The 21,402-nt window shown below is 47.3% G+C and overlaps 1 protein-coding gene across 1 annotated transcript in view; it reads right to left on the bottom strand.

The window, feature by feature from the left end:
• Positions 1–492: 492 nt before the first annotated feature.
• Positions 493–21,402, bottom strand: part of LOC119407238 (uncharacterized) — a 62,815-nt gene continuing 41,905 nt past the window's right edge. Inside the window, exons 3-5 of the mRNA XM_037674118.2 lie at positions 5,917–6,086; positions 5,185–5,517; positions 493–2,318 (exon numbers count right to left, since the gene is read on the bottom strand). Of these exons, the coding sequence (XP_037530046.1) occupies positions 1,587–2,318; positions 5,185–5,517; positions 5,917–6,086 (1,235 nt within the window). The 3' untranslated portion in view covers positions 493–1,586. The remainder of the gene's footprint in view (positions 2,319–5,184; positions 5,518–5,916; positions 6,087–21,402) is intronic.

Below are 21,402 nucleotides of genomic sequence, written 5' to 3'. Positions count from 1 at the left end.
GAGGCCGCCACACGCTCCGATGTTCCCCAGTGGACCGCAGTGAACGTAGGAGAAAACAGAACAATAAGCAGAGGACCGTTGATCGAGACGGGACGCCTTACGGGGTGTTAGTTCTTCAATGTTTCTGAAGCAATATACGTATATTCTTTCTTTATTTATTGAACTCGAAACAGTCAATGTAAATTTTACCGAGGATGTTTTTGCGATATTGGACACCAGCCAGTGGCGGTGTCCATCCCTTCAAGTATGCAGTTTGTCTGTCTGTGAAACAAAACTGCAAATTCTCTGCATGCATGCATGCAGTGCTATATTTGGCTCGCATGTTCACGGGAGCCTTGATTGGCGGCGTTTTCTGAGTATGCTCAGAAATTGTTGCAGGCCTTTAATTTGGCCATTTGAGATCTAAATAAATCTCGTAGCATAAACCGATCACTGGCGCACCCTGAAAAAAAAAAAAATGTAGCCCTCCCGACGGCGAATCTCTCTATTTCAGAATTTTCTAGGTTGGTAGATATGAAACATTCGAGCCAGGAGATGGACCTTAAATGAGGCCTAAGCTGCGTTTATTTCTCATGTCCTTATTTTTTTTTTTCCCGTGCTGGTTAAGCTTGAGCATGTTGAACTAGTTCACCCACTCTACAAATTGGTAGAGTCCTTTCTAAACGTCGGAAAGTAGCGAGCAAAAATGCTGAAGTTGGACAAAATATCAGTACTTTATGTTATAATTTTCAAGCTGCTAAAGAAACCTTCACTATAAAACAAGATATGACTTCTAATAGTGGGGCCTACTGTAGTCTTGGTGGCCACACACTAAGGCAGCATATTTGCAGTTGCACGCAACACGTACCGTATTCTCGCGTGTATCCGTAACAGGTTTGCAACCGTACGAATGTACTCAGTATTGAAACAAACGCGCTGTCCCAAATGTCACAATTCACATGTCATTGTGTAGAGTATCTTAGTATCTCTGTAGGCCTCAGTCTCAATGCACTGAGGTTGAAAGAGCTCTGAGAACTTGGAACTGCAGCGTTGTCCCAACTGGAGGTTTTCCAACACATCACAAAGTTCTTACAGTCAATCTCGCTGGCGCGTGAAGGGGAATTCTTTGTGTACAAACGAATCTGCGACAGTTCTCTGTCCTATGCACAGATAGTCCATGCGCCATGCATGATCTAACGTTCAAGCACCACGATGACGGCTAGACAGCCTTGTAATCTTCTCCAGCGGTGACTTTCTTGTGTCACGCGTACGTTCACAGAGCTAACGCGCTTTGATCCACCGTCTGTCGCGCGACACTTCTTTGATGACGCAGAAACTGGGAAAAGAAGCAGAGAGTTGCACAAACACGTCCGTGTACGGACGTCTTATCTAACCCCACTGCACAGCAAGCGTTAGATGCTGAAGGCAGTTCTGTTCAGCACTAGTGCTTGATTTTCACAGACACTCGCGACTCCAAAGCGCCATTCTCGGAATCGGCCAGAAGAGTTCTGCCGTCAGGCCACATTGTCCGTCACGGGTCGTCCAGGCAAGCAAGCACCAAGGAGTAAGGAAAGGTCCAGCAAGTTGTAGCAACCGGTGGAGGGAGGCTATGAAATGGAGTCGTAGACGGAGTCACTGTCCATGTGCGACGTCCCATAGCCGTCGTCACCCGCTGGCTCGAAGTCCTTGGATGCCTTGATGGGAAGCACGTCCCTGGCCATCAGGTACCGGGGCGTCCTGGTAGCCCGAGGCCTCGGTATGGACTCGTATATGTGGTCCGTCGTGGACGCGAACAGTCTGGTGGACGCATTCGGTCCCACGGTCCGGAAGCCTCCGAGCTTCTCGAACTCGTCGGCCGTCTCGGAGCCGTCGCCGGAGGCGTACTTCGGCGGCCCGCTGGCCTTTTTCGAGGAGGCCGACCTGTGGAGGGACCAGAGCTTCTTGAACGGGTTGCTGGACGTCGAAGACGCGGAGGACTTTTTAGACGACGTGGACATCTGGGACTTGAGCGTGGGCACGCCCGAGGACGGGGGCATGTCGGCGAACGAGCAGGCTGACTTCTTGCTCGCCGAAGACATGGACTTCTTGAGGGCCGTTGCGCGGCCGCCCGGCGCCTGTAGTTGGTGTTTGGGGACGACGTGATGCGCCACCTTGATCTCGCTGCGCCACCTGTCGGCTTCCTCGAGGCAGTGACGTAGCATGCGGTTGTACAGCTGGCTCGACTTGCCCATCTTGCGCGAGTCGCGCTCCGGTACGAAGGAGAAGGTCGAGCCCATGTCGATTTCGAGCAGAGTTGGCCGGCCTTCTTGGAGGCTGCAGGCGAGCACAACCTCTTGTTCCTGCGACAGGGTTCGCAACAAGAAGAAGTACGTCAGACAACTGCGGGATTTCATAATGATGTATATACAAGGCGGGAAGGAAGAGGTTGGGGCAGCTGCGCACTAGTGGCGCGAAGACTGAGGAAACAGCGGAGCTGAAGGCCTTCACCTCCTCCCCACTTTGCTATGCATGGCTATGCTATGCTTTACCCTCTCTCATCACCCTCGCTACCCTTTCCCACCCCTTGCTAAACCATACTCTGCGTGGCTATGCTATCCTTCGTGCTTCCACTTCACTTTGCACAGCTGCGTCGAGTTTTGAGCGGTCGCCGGCCACGGCTGTAACTCGAGCTTAAACGCCTCCGCTGTTAAGATATTGCAGGTACTACATAATGGCACGCATTGACGACTGTAGCACGTTAGCGTTGTTACCCTCAAATAAAACTTCCGTCCCACTCCATTTCAGACTCGAGACCATTCTTAACCCTGTTTCTTTCTGTGGTACTGACCACGCTGTTAGCGTGACGCCACCAGACTTCTCATACTTCATCTTCTGGAGCGTGCCTCCTCGCCCGCTGACCAAAACTCGCAGACATTGAATTTTGGACCTTTCGGGTGGTACGGTGACTCAGCTTGAACAAGTGCAGGACCGTAAGGAACGTGCTTCGGCATAAATCGCAGTGTGTCACTGCCGTTTCTCACTGCGCGGTTCCCGCGATCTTATTTTTTTTACGCGGTTAACTAACCAGTGGGGAACTTCTGTTATATTAAGTTAAATATGTAATTAAGTTATTATATTAGGTATGAGCATTGTGATTATACCGCTCAACAGCAGCGCCGAAAGAGGTTCTGTAATGGCACGCTAAGAATAATTCCCGCTAGAGCGTGGTCTTCACCTCATGCACGCAAGCTGTCGGCGAAGCATAATTACAGGAGCCTCGAAAGCCGCAATCGCGTCTCGTGCCACAAAAGCAGTACGTAAGCGTTTTCGTGCTTTTTTGCTTGTCTGAATAGGCGCAGATTTTCATTTATATATGCTGAGAAGTCGAAGGAATTGTGTACCGTGCTCGTAGCTCGGTATTCTATTGCGCCGAGACAACGCTAGGTGCGACTGTTTTCACTTGGTTGGGACGTTAAACTCAAGATATTATTATTATGTTTTCACTTGTTACCTGTGTTCTAGAGGGCGCCGCAGGTAACAGATTGCGACTGGTGGCTCACAGCTCAACGACACGTTATAAAGGGGACGGTCGTAGCATCCATCCATACTAACAAAAGCCGCGACGGTTACAACGACCGACAGCGCAAGAAGGGAGTACGACAGAGACTAGCGGAGTGGTACTTGATGCTGAGCTGATCGGCTCATGTTGGTCAACACAGAGCGTATAAAAACTCTGTAACATAGCGCAAAAAAAAGGAGTTTGGATCAATAAGCGTTGATCTTGCTTGTTCCACGCTCTTAATCTTTTGTTGCGCTATGTGACCACAGTTTATAAGCTCTGTATTGAACAGTATGAACCTACTAGCCCAGTAACAAGTAATACTTTCCTGACCACTGTCGCCTTCCCTTTTTGCGCTGTTGTTACAATGAACATCAACCAACAAAGACATTAGCAGGTGGAAAACATGAATAATTTAGGTTCAGTAGGTACTGATGCAGAAGTAAGAAGGTATAGAATTAAGCTTAATAGACCGGTAGCAAACGTGTACCGGAAGTCACTTGACCAATCGGAAAAGGCATAACGGAAGTGAGATTGCGTTGGACCTATGGTCAGGTCTGCTGCAATTTTTTGAACAGCCTGTTCACTTCTAATCGGTTACAAGCTAAGAATAAATACAAGACCCCCCGCCCCCCCAACTAGAACTGCGGTGCGCCTGCCATTCATATGTGCTAGAAGGTCGTGCTAGGTGGTTTCCGCTGTATTCGTTAGTACTTTTCTACTGCTAGTGTAAACACTAGGTATATTATTAATTAAATGTTAATCGTCCCTGCATAAAATATTAGGTTTCTACGAGCAGTGATTTCGGAATATTTGCTGAAATTTGCCAGGGTCGTTAAAGTTTTCGACCGAAGGTCGGTCACATGAGCATGTCTGTATCAGAAAATCACCGACCTGAAATACGCACAAGGTGCCTGACGTCACGGAAATGAGCGAATACGATTGGATGGGGCATCCATACTAATTTTACCTGGGCAGGACAGCGACGGCAGTGGGCGGAGCTTACATTTATTATCAGGTTGTAATTGACCATAGATAGCAGCACCCAAAAACAGCTACGCTAAAAATGTGGGGAGCTTGCACTAGCGATGCAACAGGGCTGGACTAACAGCGGAGCTTGTGGCTGACCTAGCTTCTGTCGGCTTTACAAGCTCGTCTAAGTCGTTGCTAGATTTGGCTAGGCGTTGCAAGGCTTGGCTATAGGGAGCGTAATAATTGTTGGTGTTCAACATCCCAAAACCACAATGGGGAGCGTAGAACTATATTGCTTGGAGAAGCGTCGTCGTAGCTACCTGAAGTGAACTATTAATTAGTATGTTCCCAATTAACTCAGTCTTAAGTAGCAAAGCACTGCGAAGATCTTAATTAACGTGAACTTAATTAACAGGCCATTGATTGACAAGATACGAGAAAGTAGTATTAATTAACAAGACGTTAATTAGTGTTGTATTAATTAGCAATGTTTTAATCAACACGGACCTGATTATCAAACATCAATGAACAATCAACCTTAATTAGGAAGGTCTTAGGAAGAGGAAGAAGACAGCGCGCGCCGGCCGAGCAGCGCGCTGGAAGGTATAGGCCGATCATGATGATGATAGTTTCTTTATCACTGTGCGCGGCCTAACCTGGAGCTTAAACAGCTCCGTGTTAAAAATACAGCGCACCTGTACGTGCTCGAGCCTGAGTATTCCCGTGAAGCCGGTGGGCGTGCGCAGCAGCGGACCGCACACGAGTCGCACGGTGAGCGGCACCCGGGCGAAGCGAAGCAGCTGCGCCAGCGGGAACACGTGGTTGGGCGAGCGGGACGATCGGCGAGCCACGGAGTAGAATTTCCCGCGCGAGGCGAGCGGCACGAACACCACGTCTCCCGTGGCCGCGTGGCAGCACTTGGCGTAGCGGCACTCGGCTGGCGCCGGACGCAGCATGCCCACGCACGTGGCCCGGATGTTCACGTCCTCGTACACTCCCAGGAAGCCGAGAACCTGGCCGGGTAAAACCTGCGAGAGAGAGAGTCGGCGGGAGTTGAAGTCGTGATGAATGTGCTATATTTACAGGCATGTGCTGATCCAGGGGTGATGTCAAGGGATCCGGACATTCGGACCATTCCCAACCCCATCCCAAGGTGAGGGGGGGGGGAGGGTTGGTATGGGGGGTGGTATGTACTCTCTTTAGAGAGACACGTGAACTCTCTTTGTAGATTATTATACTGTCGTCGGAGAGTCATGGGGACACATAAGATTATTATCGCAACTCTTTGAAGAGAGTCATATGCGTGGCAAGTCAGGACTAAAAAAATAAAGAGTCGAATTACTCTTTCTTCTTTCTTAAATTATAATATGTTAGACGGACAAGCTAAAGCTTGAATGACGTAACAGCCGAGTGCGCAGTATACGCACCACGGTGCGGCTGTACTCGGCCCTCCCTGTCTCGTGGCTGTGTCCCAGCAGGCGGTAACCCTGCAGAGGCTCCCTGGCCAGGAAGTGGGACACCTGCGCCATGGCCACCTGTTCCAGGCAGCTGAAGTAGCCGGCCGTGTGGCCGTCCTCCGAGATTATGGCGAACCAGCCTGCGTGACAAACAATATACACATAAACTGTATTTACGAGAACGTACACACACATAAACTATATTTACGAGAACGTACACAGCAAGGGCGGCGTCCTGAAGAAGGCGGCCCCCCCTTCCCCAATATTTTCGCCTGTCCCATCTTACTCCACCCCCACCCCCAAGAGAAAACACAGTCAAAACACAACACATACCGTATATACACGATTGTAGGTCGACCCATTTTGTCTAAACTTGAAATCCGTAGTTGGGGGGTTGACTTACAATCAAAACCGAAACTAGTATCGGTTTTAAGGTCGACTTACAACCAAAAGAAACGACAAATCTGGCATGCTGTGACATGGTCACAACATTATGTTTACGTTCTAGCTCTATCTGTTACATATACCATATTTTCTAGTGTTTAACCGGCACCCTCAGCAACGATTCGCGTAAAATTTTCTGAAGAATTATCCCAGCGTATTGCCGCGAAGCTAGCTTTTCTGCACTGCTTAGAAGCACTGTCGTGAAGCCACCTTTGCACAACGGAATCCGAGTTTGTTTTCTTCCGAGACATCGTAAATAAATTTTTTTTTTTATGAAATGCCCTCGCGCTTTTTTTGCCTTGCAATTTTAGAGGGTCGACCTACATTGGAATCGATTTACAATCGTGTAAATAAGTTTCCCGTCTCTCTGCCTTATCTCCCTACCATTCCCCATCTCACTGTCTCTCTTCCTCTCTCATGTCAAGGCTAGCTGCGTGACGTCAAGTCCGGCATTACAGTCGAACCTCGTTATAATGAAGAAGCATCGGGACCACGAATTAGTTCGTTGTAACAGCGTATAGAAAAAATTGACTTTAACAAATCGCCAATCTGGCTCGCGCAAAAATACTAGACACAAAAAGGCATTATTCCAGGCTTCAAACTCACTATACACGTGGTAATCCCTGCCAGTCTTGTGGCATTTCAAACTGAATAGACCGGAATGTGAGACCGCGAAATTACAAAAGGACAAAGTTCATTTGACATAATTAAAAAAAAAGACAGTTTTAAACAAATTTTTAATGTAACAACCATATAAAAATGCGTCTTTGAATTGTGTTCCAATGTTTATTTTGCTTTTCATCGTATACCTTTCGAGTATTGAGCCTAGCGTGAACCAAACATTTCATCATTACAGACGATATAGCGGCGGCTCTCGCGTTTTCGGTTTCGCTATAAAAAGAATACGTGGCACTGAAATAAAACTTCACCAATCAATGTCTGTATTTAGTTCGCTATAACCGTTAATTCTCTGTATCAGTGTTCGCTATAATGAGGGTCTACTGTGCACGTAAACTATATGAAAACGTAGAGTACGTTATGCACTGCAGCAATGTAGAAAGGTCGGCTTCCAAGGACTTGTTACAAAACAGACGGTGCTATGAATGAGCAACATTGCAAGAAAAACCTCTTTTAGCCGCATTTATAGAATTGAGTGAATGGAAAAGGGGTATCGATCGGCTCCGTTTGCTTGTCAGTCGCGTGCGAAGAAACAGACGATCAAGAAAGAGAACATTGTTACATTTAATTGCAATGAACAAATAATAATGAGCTAGAGAGAAATGAAGGAACGGTGTGTTCATCAAAAAACTTTGAAGAATGGCATTTAATTATCTTGCGCAGTGCAAGAAGATAATTACAACAAAGGGGGGAAGGAGGGGGGATGTGTTTGAACCCCCCCAAACAACCCCTCTCTCTGCACCAATGGCGACGTCGGTGACGTATGCCACGTGTGCATCTCCATGGCGAAGGAAGGCGACCCGACAACAGGTTCAAAGGCGCATGTATCAGCTTGTATACACATCCGTCTCCCCATACGTCATCGCACGCCTCGCGCAATGGGGCGGGTGTCCCCCCCCCCCCCCCCTACCTCCTCCGGTATATACCCGGCTGTGGCGTAGTGGCTGTGGCCGGGCGCGCGCTCGCACTCTATTTTCACGTCCGCCCCTACGGGGGTCTCGCCTCGCACGCTGCCACGCGATGACGAGCCGCTGCCGGCGCAGTTTCTTCACTCCCGGGTCAGACTGCCCCGTCGCTGACCGAAAGCGAAGATGACGGCTCGCGCCCTGCAAGGGCCGGTGTTGCGAAAGGGGTGGGGGGTGAGAGCCGAGGAGAACGTGTACTACCGTGACTTCCGTCGTATAACGACCCTTCATAGTACGCAACTTTTCCTCCGCGTCCATCGGCTATTGAAGTAAATTGTCATCTCGCAGCTCTTACGTACTGCAGTTGCTTCAGCATGCGTACTTCAGCATGCGTGATTGTTAGCTTTAATGACATACAAGGATATTTGCAGTGAATCTTACTCTGTCCTGTGCTGTCGTTGTCGTCGTACTACTACTACTACTACTACTACTACTACTACTACTACTACTACTACTACTACTACTACTACTACTACTACTACTACTACTACTACTACTAGTATTAGTTGTAGTAGTAGTAGTAGTAGTAGTAGTTGTTTAAGAGTATACGTTGTTGGGCTAGTTGGTTCATAATCTTCAAAATTGGTTAGCGCGAAAATGGACAAGGACTAAGAAGGAACACTGATGTACAGGACAGGCGCTACTCGCAACTAAACTTTATTCAGAAACGTCTTCCTACATATATACACAGCCGAGTGGCGCGCGCAGGCGCAATGCACATGACAGTCGACATGCTAATCAGGACCGGGATACCAAAACATATTCGCATTACAACCAAGTGTCTAAGAACAGTCTTTCCTTACTGCGCAGAACAACAGAAGTGTCACTGATACATTCACGGTCTTTCTTTTTAATGTGATAAGCCTCCATTAGTTCTCTGGCCAGCGCATTCCCACTTCTGCCCAGAATTCGAATGCTAGACAGCACTGGCTCACAGGCACAGGTCCTACAATGCGTAGGCAGATGAAAAGTCAAATTATTCTTAACAGAGCGCTCGTGTTCCCGTGCTCGATCGTTGACGCAACGACCAGTTTGTCCGATATAAACCTTGCCACAAGTGAGTGGGATTTCGTACACGACGCCTACGGCGCATGTGACGTAGGGCCGGACGTGCTTTTTTCCGCACGTCGGTTTTTTAAGTGGTCCCGAAATGCGAGGGCATAGCCCAGCCAGTTTATGCGGCGCTGAAAAAACTATAGGTACATTGTACCTATTTGCCACATTTTTTAAATTGTGTGCCACTTTGTGCACATACGGCACCACTTCCGGCCTTTTTTCTGCACGAGCAGAGCCAGGCCTCTTCTTCCCCTTCAGTTTCTGAAGGAGGGTTTCGGACACAGCAGTCAAGTTCGAGCAGGGGAACCCAGCCGCCTGTAGGCGCTCAATCTGGCTATTAAAACTATCCTGAGCCAAGTGAACGCAGGACTTTGCCAGCACCGATTCAAGGCATTGTGAGGCAATAGCTCGTTTTACAACCTTACTATGAGCAGAATCAAAGGGTAAAAGCTCTTTTTGGGCTCGCGGAGAGTACTTCCAGCAAATATGCTGCCCCCTTAAAAGCATATTAAGATCTAAAAATTGCAAGGTGTCATTGTTAGGAAGTTCATGGGTGAAGGTTAAACCCTTTCCATGTCGTCTAAACAGGTTTAAAATATCATCAACAGCACTAGTATTCGTCTGGAAGGGATTAGTGCTTAAAATCACGAGAAAGTCGTCTACATATCTAAAAATTCGTAGAACTTTCTCGCTGTCCAATAGGTTATTCAAGACGCGGTCAATAGCAGCTAAAAAAAATATTGCAGAGCACTGGGGCAACACATGAACCAATACAAATTCCCTTTCGCTGGATGAACGTCTCGCTGTCAGAAGCAACATAAGTTGAGGATAGATAGTACTCTAGTAAGGTCATAAAATTATCGACCGAGATACCGGTAGAATTCTGGAAAGCGACATCTCCGTTCTTTTCTATACAACAGCGTACGGCAGGTAACAGGTTCATCCAGCGAAAGGGAATTTGTATTGGTTCATGTGTTGCCCCAGTGCTCTGCAATATTTTTTTAGCTGCTATTGACCGCGTCTTGAATAACCTATTGGACAGCGAGAAAGTTCTACGAATTTTTAGATATGTAGACGACTTTCTCGTGATTTTAAGCACTAATCCCTTCCAGACGAATACTAGTGCTGTTGATGATATTTTAAACCTGTTTAGACGACATGGAAAGGGTTTAACCTTCACCCATGAACTTCCTAACAATGACACCTTGCAATTTTTAGATCTTAATATGCTTTTAAGGGGGCAGCATATTTGCTGGAAGTACTCTCCGCGAGCCCAAAAAGAGCTTTTACCCTTTGATTCTGCTCATAGTAAGGTTGTAAAACGAGCTATTGCCTCACAATGCCTTGAATCGGTGCTGGCAAAGTCCTGCGTTCACTTGGCTCAGGATAGTTTTAATAGCCAGATTGAGCGCCTACAGGCGGCTGGGTTCCCCTGCTCGAACTTGACTGCTGTGTCCGAAACCCTCCTTCAGAAACTGAAGGGGAAGAAGAGGCCTGGCTCTGCTCGTGCAGAAAAAAGGCCGGAAGTGGTGCCGTATGTGCACAAAGTGGCACACAATTTAAAAAATGTGGCAAATAGGTACAATGTACCTATAGTTTTTTCAGCGCCGCATAAACTGGCTGGGCTATGCCCTCGCATTTCGGGACCACTTAAAAAACCGACGTGCGGAAAAAAGCACGTCCGGCCCTACGTCACATGCGCCGTAGTCGTCGTGTACGAAATCCCACTCACTTGTAGCAAGGTTTATATCGGACAAACTGGTCGTTGCGTCAACGATCGAGCACGGGAACACGAGCGCTCTGTTAAGAATAATTTGACTTTTCATCTGCCTACGCATTGTAGGACCTGTGCCTGTGAGCCAGTGCTGTCTAGCATTCGAATTCTGGGCAGAAGTGGGAATGCGCTGGCCAGAGAACTAATGGAGGCTTATCACATTAAAAAGAAAGACCGTGAATGTATCAGTGACACTTCTGTTGTTCTGCGCAGTAAGGAAAGACTGTTCTTAGACACTTGGTTGTAATGCGAATATGTTTTGGTATCCCGGTCCTGATTAGCATGTCGACTGTCATGTGCATTGCGCCTGCGCGCGCCACTCGGCTGTGTATATATGTAGGAAGACGTTTCTGAATAAAGTTTAGTTGCGAGTAGCGCCTGTCCTGTACATCAGTGTTCCTTCTTAGTCCTTGTCCATTTTCGCGCTAGCCAATTTTGAAGTAGTAGTTGTTGTAGTACTAGTAGTAGCAGTAGTAGAAGAAGAACAGACAATTGGGCGAGTTGGTTATTAATCAGCTTAAAAACAGCGTAGTAGTAGTAGGCGTCACGCAGGTCACGTGACCAGAAGGGGAGTGAATAAAACAATAAAGCGAAATGATGATGATAAACAACTATGATGATCACCCGCAGCGGTGTTCTAGTGGTTATGGTGTTCGACTGATGATCCGAAGGTTGCGGGGTCGAATCCCGGCCCCGGTGGTCGCACTTCGACAGAGGCGAAATGACAGAGGCCCGTGTACTTAGTGTTGAGGTGCACGGTAAATAACCCCAGGTGGTCGAAATTTCCGGAGCCCTCCACTAGGCGTGCCTCATAATCACATTGGGCTTTTGGGACGTTAAACCCCAACGATTATTATTAGTATTGTGCCCACGCCATCGTTTCCACACTGCGAGACGAGATATGATGGATGAATGGATGGATGCTATGAGTGTTCCCTTTATAATGGGGTGGTGACATGCGCACCACTAGCGGGAAAAAAAGCACTTGTTTTAAAAGTCGGCCTAATGCCTTCTTTGCTTCAATCAAATCGGTCTTCCTACAGAACAAAAAAAAAAAAGAAAAAAAGGGACCCTAAGTTCGATGCCCAACTGTCTGCCACTTGCGGCAGAATGACATTATTTTTCCCCACTTCTTTTTTTTGTCCTTTCTTTCTACTTTTCCGCTACCTGTCCTCTAACCGTCTCTTGCTTATTAAGGCGAAAGCCTTAGATGCCCCATTAAAACGCGAAAATTGACCGTTGGCGGCGTCTACGTCAACACGAGTGATGCAAAAAAAAAATCACCATCACGTACGTGATGACGTCAACATATGTCGTCATCATGACATCACAGAAAGCCCAATTTTGGGGCGTCATTACGACGTCACGAACGTGATGTCACATGACTATGTTATCACATGGAATCGTCGCTTGTCCAAATTAATGTGATTATGCCATCACATGAATCGTCGCTTGTTGATGATTATGCCATCACATGAAATCGTCGTTTGTTCAATCATCGCTTGTTTTGCACTGCGCCGATCACGGAGGCAGTGCAAAACCAGGTGAGGTAGAGACAGCTTGCAATGCCTCCGATCCTGGAATGGAATTGAATAGCTTTATTTAGGTCCTTCGGGGCATGAAGTTGGCGATCCCGGAGACAATGGAAAACCGCGTTAGGTGTATAAATATATCGAATGGGGGAGTGAGAGGATCAATGCATCGACTGAGTAGAAAAAGAAGATGGCTTTCGCCTTCGAGTCGTCTTAAGTGAATGCATAAGGGACCCTGTGAGTTTTTTTTGTTTTTTTTTTCTACCACGGACGTATTTACCTTTCCATTTTTGTCCCTAAAACCCAAGGCTTCATATAGGATAGTGCCCGAACTTACACCCGGCCTTAAACAGTGGAAAGCACGGTACACCGGGGAGGCCGCGGCGATATGCGGAAGTTGGTCGAAGGCGACGATGCTCGCGGCGCGCGCGCGCGCATTACGACGACGCCCACCGCTATTCTTCGCACAGACGTCCGCGCCGCCGCCTAGCGGCGGGCGGGGGAGGCAGAAACGGCCCTTCCATCTTCAAAGCCCCGACCTTCCCACACAACGGCAACTGTGGAGTCCGTTCACTGGGAGGCGCGCCTGGGCATAGAAATATCTATATTAGAGTGCTTTGGAAGGTATGTATTCTCGGACCGTGGCCTTCTCCGGACGTTGCTTGGGGGGACATTGTGTGCTGTGTAGTTTTCTTTGCTTTTTTGTTGCATGAAACATGGCCTCAGAGAACTGACACTGTGCACTCCCCGCCCCCCCCCCCCCCCTACTCTCCAGTACGCCAATTTAACGTTACTTTATTTTTCAACCTTGGACTTGAGGGCATGGGCGTATCCGGAAATATTTTTCGGGGTGGGGGCCGGTCTTCTTTTATGTATGCTAGTGCGTGTGTTTGTATGTGTGCGCGTATATAACACCTATAAAATGCAAACAAAAATTCGGTGGGGGGAGGGGCGGTTCGACCACCCTTTATGTATAGTCGTGGGTGTGTTTGTATGCGTGCGCGTTTTTTACACATACAAAATGCGAAAAAAATTCGTGGTCTTGGGAGGGGGGTTCAACTCTCAAAACTGCCCCCCCCCCCCCGGCGCTTCTCTACTGGCTTATATATCCCGGGACTTATTATTTTGTGATTTTCTTTTTTTCCACCTTGATCCGCATTTTTAGCAACTGTTATCAGCGTAATCACACGGCACTTTCGACCATACCGAAGCGAAATGGAGTAGTTAGGCTTCCACACTATTGAACGGTGGCATTTGATGGCCTCATTATGGCTAGTGTTTGTCAACTGTTGGCTATTATCGGCTGTTATCGGCTAGTGCTGCCTATTAATGGCTCAATGATGAATCTTCAGCACTGGCTCACGCTAGCCAAGAAGGAAGTTGATGCCTCTTTCACGTCATAACATAAAAGTGAAAGGCGTCTTCACAAAATTAACTGCTTCTTTATTTGACGTTAAGAAATACAACAGAAATACAAGCGCGTGAATTTGCGCACTGCGCAACATAATCGAGTTGTCTGTAATTTTTTCTATTAATTATAGTTTTTAACGCACCACCGAAATGCTTGAAAAACTTAGGCTAAGCACTCATCTGTAACGTCTAGCTCGGAGTCCTCGTATCCTGAAGCATTCTCAGCGTGTAGTTCGCCGAAATTTATAAGTAAATTATATTCTTATTTCCTTCATGTCTCGAACCTTACAAAGTGTCAGATAAAAGTCATATTATTCTGCCTAAGCACTCCTAAATTACCTTGAATAACATTCAAACGAAATAACAATTACACAATATATGTAAATGAAATCAGCGAATGTGACTCTCATTGCTGAGGCGTGCGTAGAGAGGCATGTTGAATGTGATGTGCACGAAGGTTTCGTCTCTAGTAGAGAAACGGTCCAACCTCTATGTGTCGACTGTTGTGCGTATTTTTTGATGCGCTGTAAGTTACTCCACGATGAATCTCTTTTCGTCTTCGTGCGAGTGTGTTGTTTTATGACGAAGCTCTTCGAGTTCGTCCAAACTGCTACGTTGATCATCGATTGATATCCACCAACTGTCCTAACTCGCGAATATCAACCAAATCGATGACTGAACAGTGTATCAATTTTCTACGTTTCGTGTCTTCGAGAGAAGAGGCCATCGAGGTCTGGAACAGAAACTGCGACCTCCCATGCGCGGTTAACTGCAGCAAACCGCAGGCTCTCACGTTAACACGGCCGGTCTGTTGAGTGCAGCAAGCCGGAACGCGCAATGCAACGCAACACGACGCGTTGCGTCACCTTCGCGTTCGTGGCACCTTCCGTCACGTCGAAACTTTCTTCACGCGCGTGACGGCTCGTTGACACATCATCGCGAGGCCTCAAATTGACACCGACATAAAGTGTCGCCAAAGCAATGCAACGCAAGTGACACGTCACTGGCTCCGCCAATCAGGAAGCGCACATGACAGTTACTCTGAAACGAGGTGGTGGTGGTGGTAGCAACTTTATTCTGCAACGAGCCGGTATCATTTGTCGCAAAGGCGAACGCGTACGGATTCGTACCCAAGGAGGTTCGTACCTCATATAACCCCAATATAACCCCAAGGCAATCCGCCCATAGGACCGTGGCGCCTTGCCTTTATCTGCGAAAGACAGCCGCGCTAGCTCCATGGTTTCCGCTCGAATCGTAAAAACATTTTAAGGCGAAAGCCTTAGGATGCTTCACCAAACGCGAAAATTCAAGGCGTACTCTTTTCGCGTAGGAACGACAGACACCTTCAGATGTGACTCTTGCAACAGTGACGAAACGATAGAACGTCTACTGTGTTTCTGTGATCGTTTTGTGGACGCACGCAACGTTCTACGCAGTGCGCTGAACAAGCTAGACGAGAGACCGTTTTCCGAAGAGATGATCCTCGGATCGTGGCCTTACGCGTCGCAGGCCAGCAAAGCGACGCAAGAATTGCTACTGTTTTAGGGGCGAAGCTCCTTAAGGCGGCACCCGTTCGTCCCTCGTAGTCGTCGCAGTCGTAGTAGTCCGTAACCAGTCTTACGCTTTGACCTCCAAGGTGGTGCCGGTGGGAGATTTTTCCTCTGCGTTGTTGAACAATAAAAAATTCGCAGCGTGCGCGTTAACTAAAAGCCGAATTCTTCTGTCTCTCATTCCCCATTAGCAGCCATTGGCATGTTCCAGTAGGAAACGTTAGTAGAAGTAGAAGTGTAAGTGTTAGCTAAAAGCCGACTTCTTCTGTCTCTCATTCCCATTAGCAGCCATTGTTTACCTCCAAGGTAGTGCCTGGTGAGATTTCTCCTGTGCGTGATTAAACAATAAAAATTTTGTTCAAAACGCCGTTGATTGATGAAATAAACCAACGAAAGACGCCAGATGTTTTGTAAAAGCAAAACGAAAGAACGCCAGATGTTTCTAAAGCAAAACGAAAAGACGCCAGCTGCTTCACGAAAGACGCCAGATTTTTCTAAAGCAATGGTTTTCTAAACAATGAAAATTCACAGCGTACATGTAAAATTAAAGTGAGCTGCAAGTCGCATAAGTCATCGAACCTTTAGTATAAACGCGCCCGATCTCACGTCGGTGATGATGTACTGGGCAGAATTCACGGAAGATTCACGGTTTACCGATGAACCTCCGCAGCTTCGCCCACTCATCATCATTCACTCCGTGGATATGCTGTGATTTTTTTTTTTAAATTGACCGGGTTGAGCGATCGCTTGCAGGCGTGCAATGGAGAGGCGCATAGGTACCCTGACAGTGCTTTCTCCTCTCTTCTTTCTTTCTTTTAATCCCTTTCCGCCAGTGTAGGGTAGTAAACCGGACGCGCGTCTGGTTTACCTCCCTGCCTTTCATTCATTTCCTTCCCCCTCGTTGACGAACGTCCCGCGTCGGCGGCGTCAACATGAGTTATGCAAAAAATCACGTGATGACGTCATCATGAAGTCACACATTTAATGATTTGTGACGTCACGATGACGTCGCACGATGACGGCATCACAGGATATCCTCGCTTAGTCAAAGGTGCACCGATCCCGGAGGCAGTGCAAAACAAGGTGAAGTACGTGCGGAAAGCTTACAATGCCTCTGATCCTGGAGGCGCTGCAAAACCACGTTAGTTGCAGAAAGCTTTCGGATGGGGGAGCTGTAGGTTCGATACATCGCCTTGGAAGGAAAAGAAGAAAATGGCGCCCTTTCGCCTTCGACTCGACTGAGGCGGATGCATAAGAGAGACCCTGTGAGTTTTTTCTCAACTAATGGAAGTACTACGTATATTAAGAGTTAAAAGTTCGTTGTTACTTTCTAAAACATTACGTTTGGATGAACAGTGATGTTAAAGCTTTTGGCGGAATTTACCGGGAAGTTCAAGTTACCGACCTAAAACCAGCGACACATACGAGTGTCTGTATAGAGAAGTCAACTATCTGACACACTACAGAAGCGTTTGAAAAATAGAAATTGATGGTTGTTCTCTTCGCAGCCCTTTGCTGTAACGTTTGTTGTTCAGTAGCGTTCTGTGATGAAATAAACTTTTTCTAAACACACACAGTGAATTAACTGGCAGGATAATTAATGAAAATTTATCGGTTGAGTTCATTGAAAGATTGTGAGCAGTTGGGATTGTTGTGACACCTGGCAGAGCAGATCTTAACCACGCGCTTCCTTCTACGTGGCCTCTGGGATCTGCTTTCGGCAGCGCGCGAGATACAAAAGTTCCACCCAAGGAATACACCAGGGTACACGAACGCCGATGTGCGAGCGCCACTGCCATAGAGAAAGATAAAGGCGGAGGAGGCCACTGCCAGTCACTAAAGTGAAGGAACAGGGTGGCCTGCAGGAGTTTTTTTTTTTTTTTAATAAACATTTTATTTTTTCAGGTAACTCCAAAGACTGTCGATTTCGGACACTTGCGCACAGCTCTCCCATTGCAGAATAGAAATTGCTCTAAATCATTAAAATCGTTTCCCTGACCACATAGTTACCTGCCGATTAATACATTTGAATCTTTTGTAGCTATTACTACATTATAGGGACAGCTCACCGCTATGCCATAGTATGTAATACTCTAAGTCGTCCCTTCTACTCCAGATGCATTTGTCACCCCTTTTACAGCGAAAGCTGTTATGAGATCATTTAACCGGCCGTTTTTGGCGCCGTAGTTGTCCGCCGCCGCCGCCGCTGCCGCCGCCGCCGCCGCCGGTGTCCGTAACCAGTATCGCTCGAAATAAGAAAAAAAAACGAAATAAGAAAAAAACTCCAGGATGGAACGAGGTTCGAACCTGGGCCCTCTGCGTGGGAGCCCAGTATTCAACCTCTGAGCCATGCCGGTGCTTGAAACTGCTTTGCAAAAAGGTCCTATACAGGCTTCATGTCGGAAAGGAACCACATTAGCATATGCAATATAGCGTGGCAGAAGAGTAAAATAAGCACCAAGCGTCGCACAACGCGAATTCTGTAACCAGGCGTCACACAATGCGAATTGCGCAACGAGTAGGTTGTTGAATGCTTCCAACCCATTACAAAGGACTCTGCCGTAATTCTTCGTCGTCATCAGGCACAGCATCAACAAAGTGCGCATAATGCCTTACATGCGTATAGCAGGTACCAACGCTCTCCGTAGAATGACGAAAAATGGCACAATGCCTGCTGCCCTACTTCTCAAAAATTACAATGATTTATAGCGTAGTGGGTTTCTCACAAGTGCATTTGTATTGGTTGCCAAGGAAGCCCATAAGCGCATGATCCATTTCCTCGGGGTCTCAGTAAAATTACACTGATTTATAGCGTAGTGGGTTCCTCGCAAGTGCACTTGTATTGGTTGCCAAGGAAGCCCATAAGCGCATGATCCATTTCCTCGGGGTCTCAGTAAAGTTTTTCGCCCACCCCCCGTCTCTCTCCCACGTCAACGTATGTTATACAGCATGACGGGAGAGGGAAATAGCGACCGGGCGTCACCCAATGCAAATTACATAACTGGTGGGCCGTTTAAAGATTCCAACCCATTACAAAGGGCTGAGCCATAATTCTTCATCGTCATCAGTCGTCGCGTCAACAAAGTGCACATGATGCCTTAATGACGTGTAGCTGGTGCCTCGCTTCTCCGCAGAATGACGAATGATGGCTTAGTAGGTGCTTCCCAACTTAACAAAAATTGTGATTTATGGCGTAGTGGGTACCTTTCTAGTGTACTTGTTTTGTAGCCCTAAGAGAGCTTAACGGGCTCTAGAAACGCTGCTCTTCCAGCTTTCGCTGTGACTGTGCTGCGGTTTCAGCGCAGGCCTGGCGTTTTTTGTACATATCTGTCGTCACGCGAATTAAATGAATTGAATTGAAGTTTGGATGAGCAGTCGTATCGCCAGAGCAAGCCCTCTGCTAATTATTTCATCTCTCGGGAGCGAAAGCGACTCTTTACTAAGGCGCCTTAGATGCCTCATCAAACACGAACAGTGATCGTCGGCGTCAACACGAGTGATGCAGGAAATCATCATATTTTGATGACGTCACCATGACGTCACAGATCGCCAGAATTTGTCACGTCACACGATGATGTCATCACACGACATCTCGCCTCGTCAGAGGTGGACCGATTCCGTAGGCACTCCAAAAGCACGCGAGGTGCAGAAAGCTTTCGGAGAACCCGTACAAAAATGTATGCAGACAGTCTAGACTGTCTAGCAATGAGTTTAGACAGTCCATAGACTGTCTGCATTTTTGTAAGGAAAGAGCGGTCGAGGCTCGATACATCGGCTGTGAAGGAAAATAAAAAGATGGCTCTCGCCTTCGAGTCGTCTTAGGCGAATGCGCAAGGGACCCTGTGGGCTTTTTTTTTTTTTTTTCAGTTCGGTCGCGAGAAAGTGCGATGGACGGGAGGATGACGTCACAGTCGCATCCCGTAAGGTCGTCAAAATGAAGATGAGCGATAGAGAAGATCAACAAGTAAAAAAATGGTGGCGAGGCGCAGAAACGGAAACGATCATGGACAGAACGTGAGCGCCGGTCCCGGTCCGTGCTGATGAGGCTGCTCGGCAACAATGGCGAGAAAGTCCGTGACATGCATAGATCGCTTCATTTTGCCGTTTCATTTTTCTCGCTCTTTAATTTTTTTCTATCCGAATTGACGCATAAGGTACATCAAGGGTCAAGGAATCTTCGTGCGCATCATGAGAAAAAATAGTAATAATGATAAAAAGAAATACGTGTCGATGACTCGAGGCAGCCATATGCCACGCACGTCATCTACGTGCATTCATTCGGTAATTTTTTCCCCCTGCTATCTTTCAAGTAAAATAGAAAAAAAAACTGAGAAGGCCCATACCGATAAAAGCGACCTCGCTTCATGTTTGTGCGTTTGATGATACTGCGTCACCTTGAAACAAAAAAGCCCCACGGTCCTTGGCCTGCACGGACGGATTGTCTCACGAGCGTTGAATCGAGCTGACCATTTTTATCACAAAATAGTGCCTCTTACATGAGGAAGTTCGGAATGATTACTAACGTAGGAAAGCCTTGATGTCCCAGCACATTAAAAACACCATCGCTGAAAAGATTAGCAATATAAAAAATAATGAAGTAGGCTCAAAGGATGTATGCCATGTCCGAGGCACCCGTGGTTCCCATGACCGTTGAACGATTGCAGAATCAGATTTCGCTCTAGTGATCATTGCAGGAAACTGTATGCGTTTGTTTACGACCCAAACGAAGTATACACTCTAAAAGGAGTTGCACCTTTCGGGGTGCCTTTTTGTGACCCAACAATAACCGACATCTGGCTTGTTTACGTTTCCTTCCTAAAAAAAAAAAAAAAAAGTGGTGAAACGCCGCGGCCAACCATTATGATCGAATAGGAAGTGTCTGAATCATGGTGGCTGTGACGTGCTTCCGGCTCTGGGATCGCTTCCGGTGCCTACAGACCGGAAAGGCATATATCCCTCGTAGTCCGTTTCTTCTAAAGGAGTACTGGCAAGAATTTTAAATATTTTCGGATTGTTGCTCTAAATAAAGTCACTGGGGTCGAGAACCCTTAAAATAGTATTTGGGTGCCTGGGAATGCATCGCATGTATTTTTAATTAAAAAAATCCTTCCGGTTTGGATATCGAGGGGGCGGTTTCTCAGTGACGTGTCATAGCGATGTGACGTCACGCGGGGACAGCAACTCGCGACGTACTAGCGGCAGATGCGTCATATGCTCGTGGTGCACGTAAACAACGATGAGTGAATTGTCGCCCAGCGACCCGGACAGTAATTTCTGTGATTTGCTGCATGCAGGACGCAGAGTTCGCAAACTCAGTGGAACTGTGTTGACTCGTCGGCATAGCCCATTGCGGTGGTGCTGGCTTGCAGATGCTCACTGACGAAAACTTTAAAATCAAAGTAAAATATTTTATACGTGCTGTCTGGCTCCGGTGTGCGGAGGGCGTTAACACTGCATACCAAGGAAACAAAATGACCGTTTTGTGATGTCTCAAAATTGCGTCAGTGCGACGATGGCACTTCTACGTCGGGCGCCGTCACGTCGCAACAACCTATTCAAATCTGCTACCTGCAGGATGGTCAGGCTTCTTCAAGTTATTGGTAAACGACACTTAACCGACCGCCCCTTTTCCGCCATTGAAGGTGAAATCAAGTTTTGATTCGGTTTGAAATGATATGATTGACTGATTCACTCACAGGCGACCGTGTCTCAGGCGGTAGACTCTACTTGCACCTCAACAGAGTGGCGCCACGTGACCTCAGCAGAAACGTCACCTGGGACGTCATTGGAAGATCGGTCGCGGCAAGTACCGCTATTTTTCTTGTACCACTGGTTCGCCCGTGTCGATGGTGGTCTAGTAACCTACCTACGCTTCGCTCAGTCTCATTATTTTGCCAGTATGACTATGCTGTTAAAACCAGGGTCGACGGAGACGTGCCGCTGGCAACAACGCGATTAATTTCTAAAAGTGACTGGCTAAACCTCTATGCCAATGACGTCTTACGTGACGTTATTGTTCAGGTCACGTGATCTCTAACTGCCGACGT

Source organism: Rhipicephalus sanguineus, chromosome 10, assembly GCF_013339695.2.
Source record: "Rhipicephalus sanguineus isolate Rsan-2018 chromosome 10, BIME_Rsan_1.4, whole genome shotgun sequence".
In the NCBI taxonomy this organism is placed as follows: Eukaryota; Metazoa; Arthropoda; class Arachnida; order Ixodida; family Ixodidae; genus Rhipicephalus; species Rhipicephalus sanguineus.
This window is presented reverse-complemented; position numbering and strand designations above follow the sequence as displayed.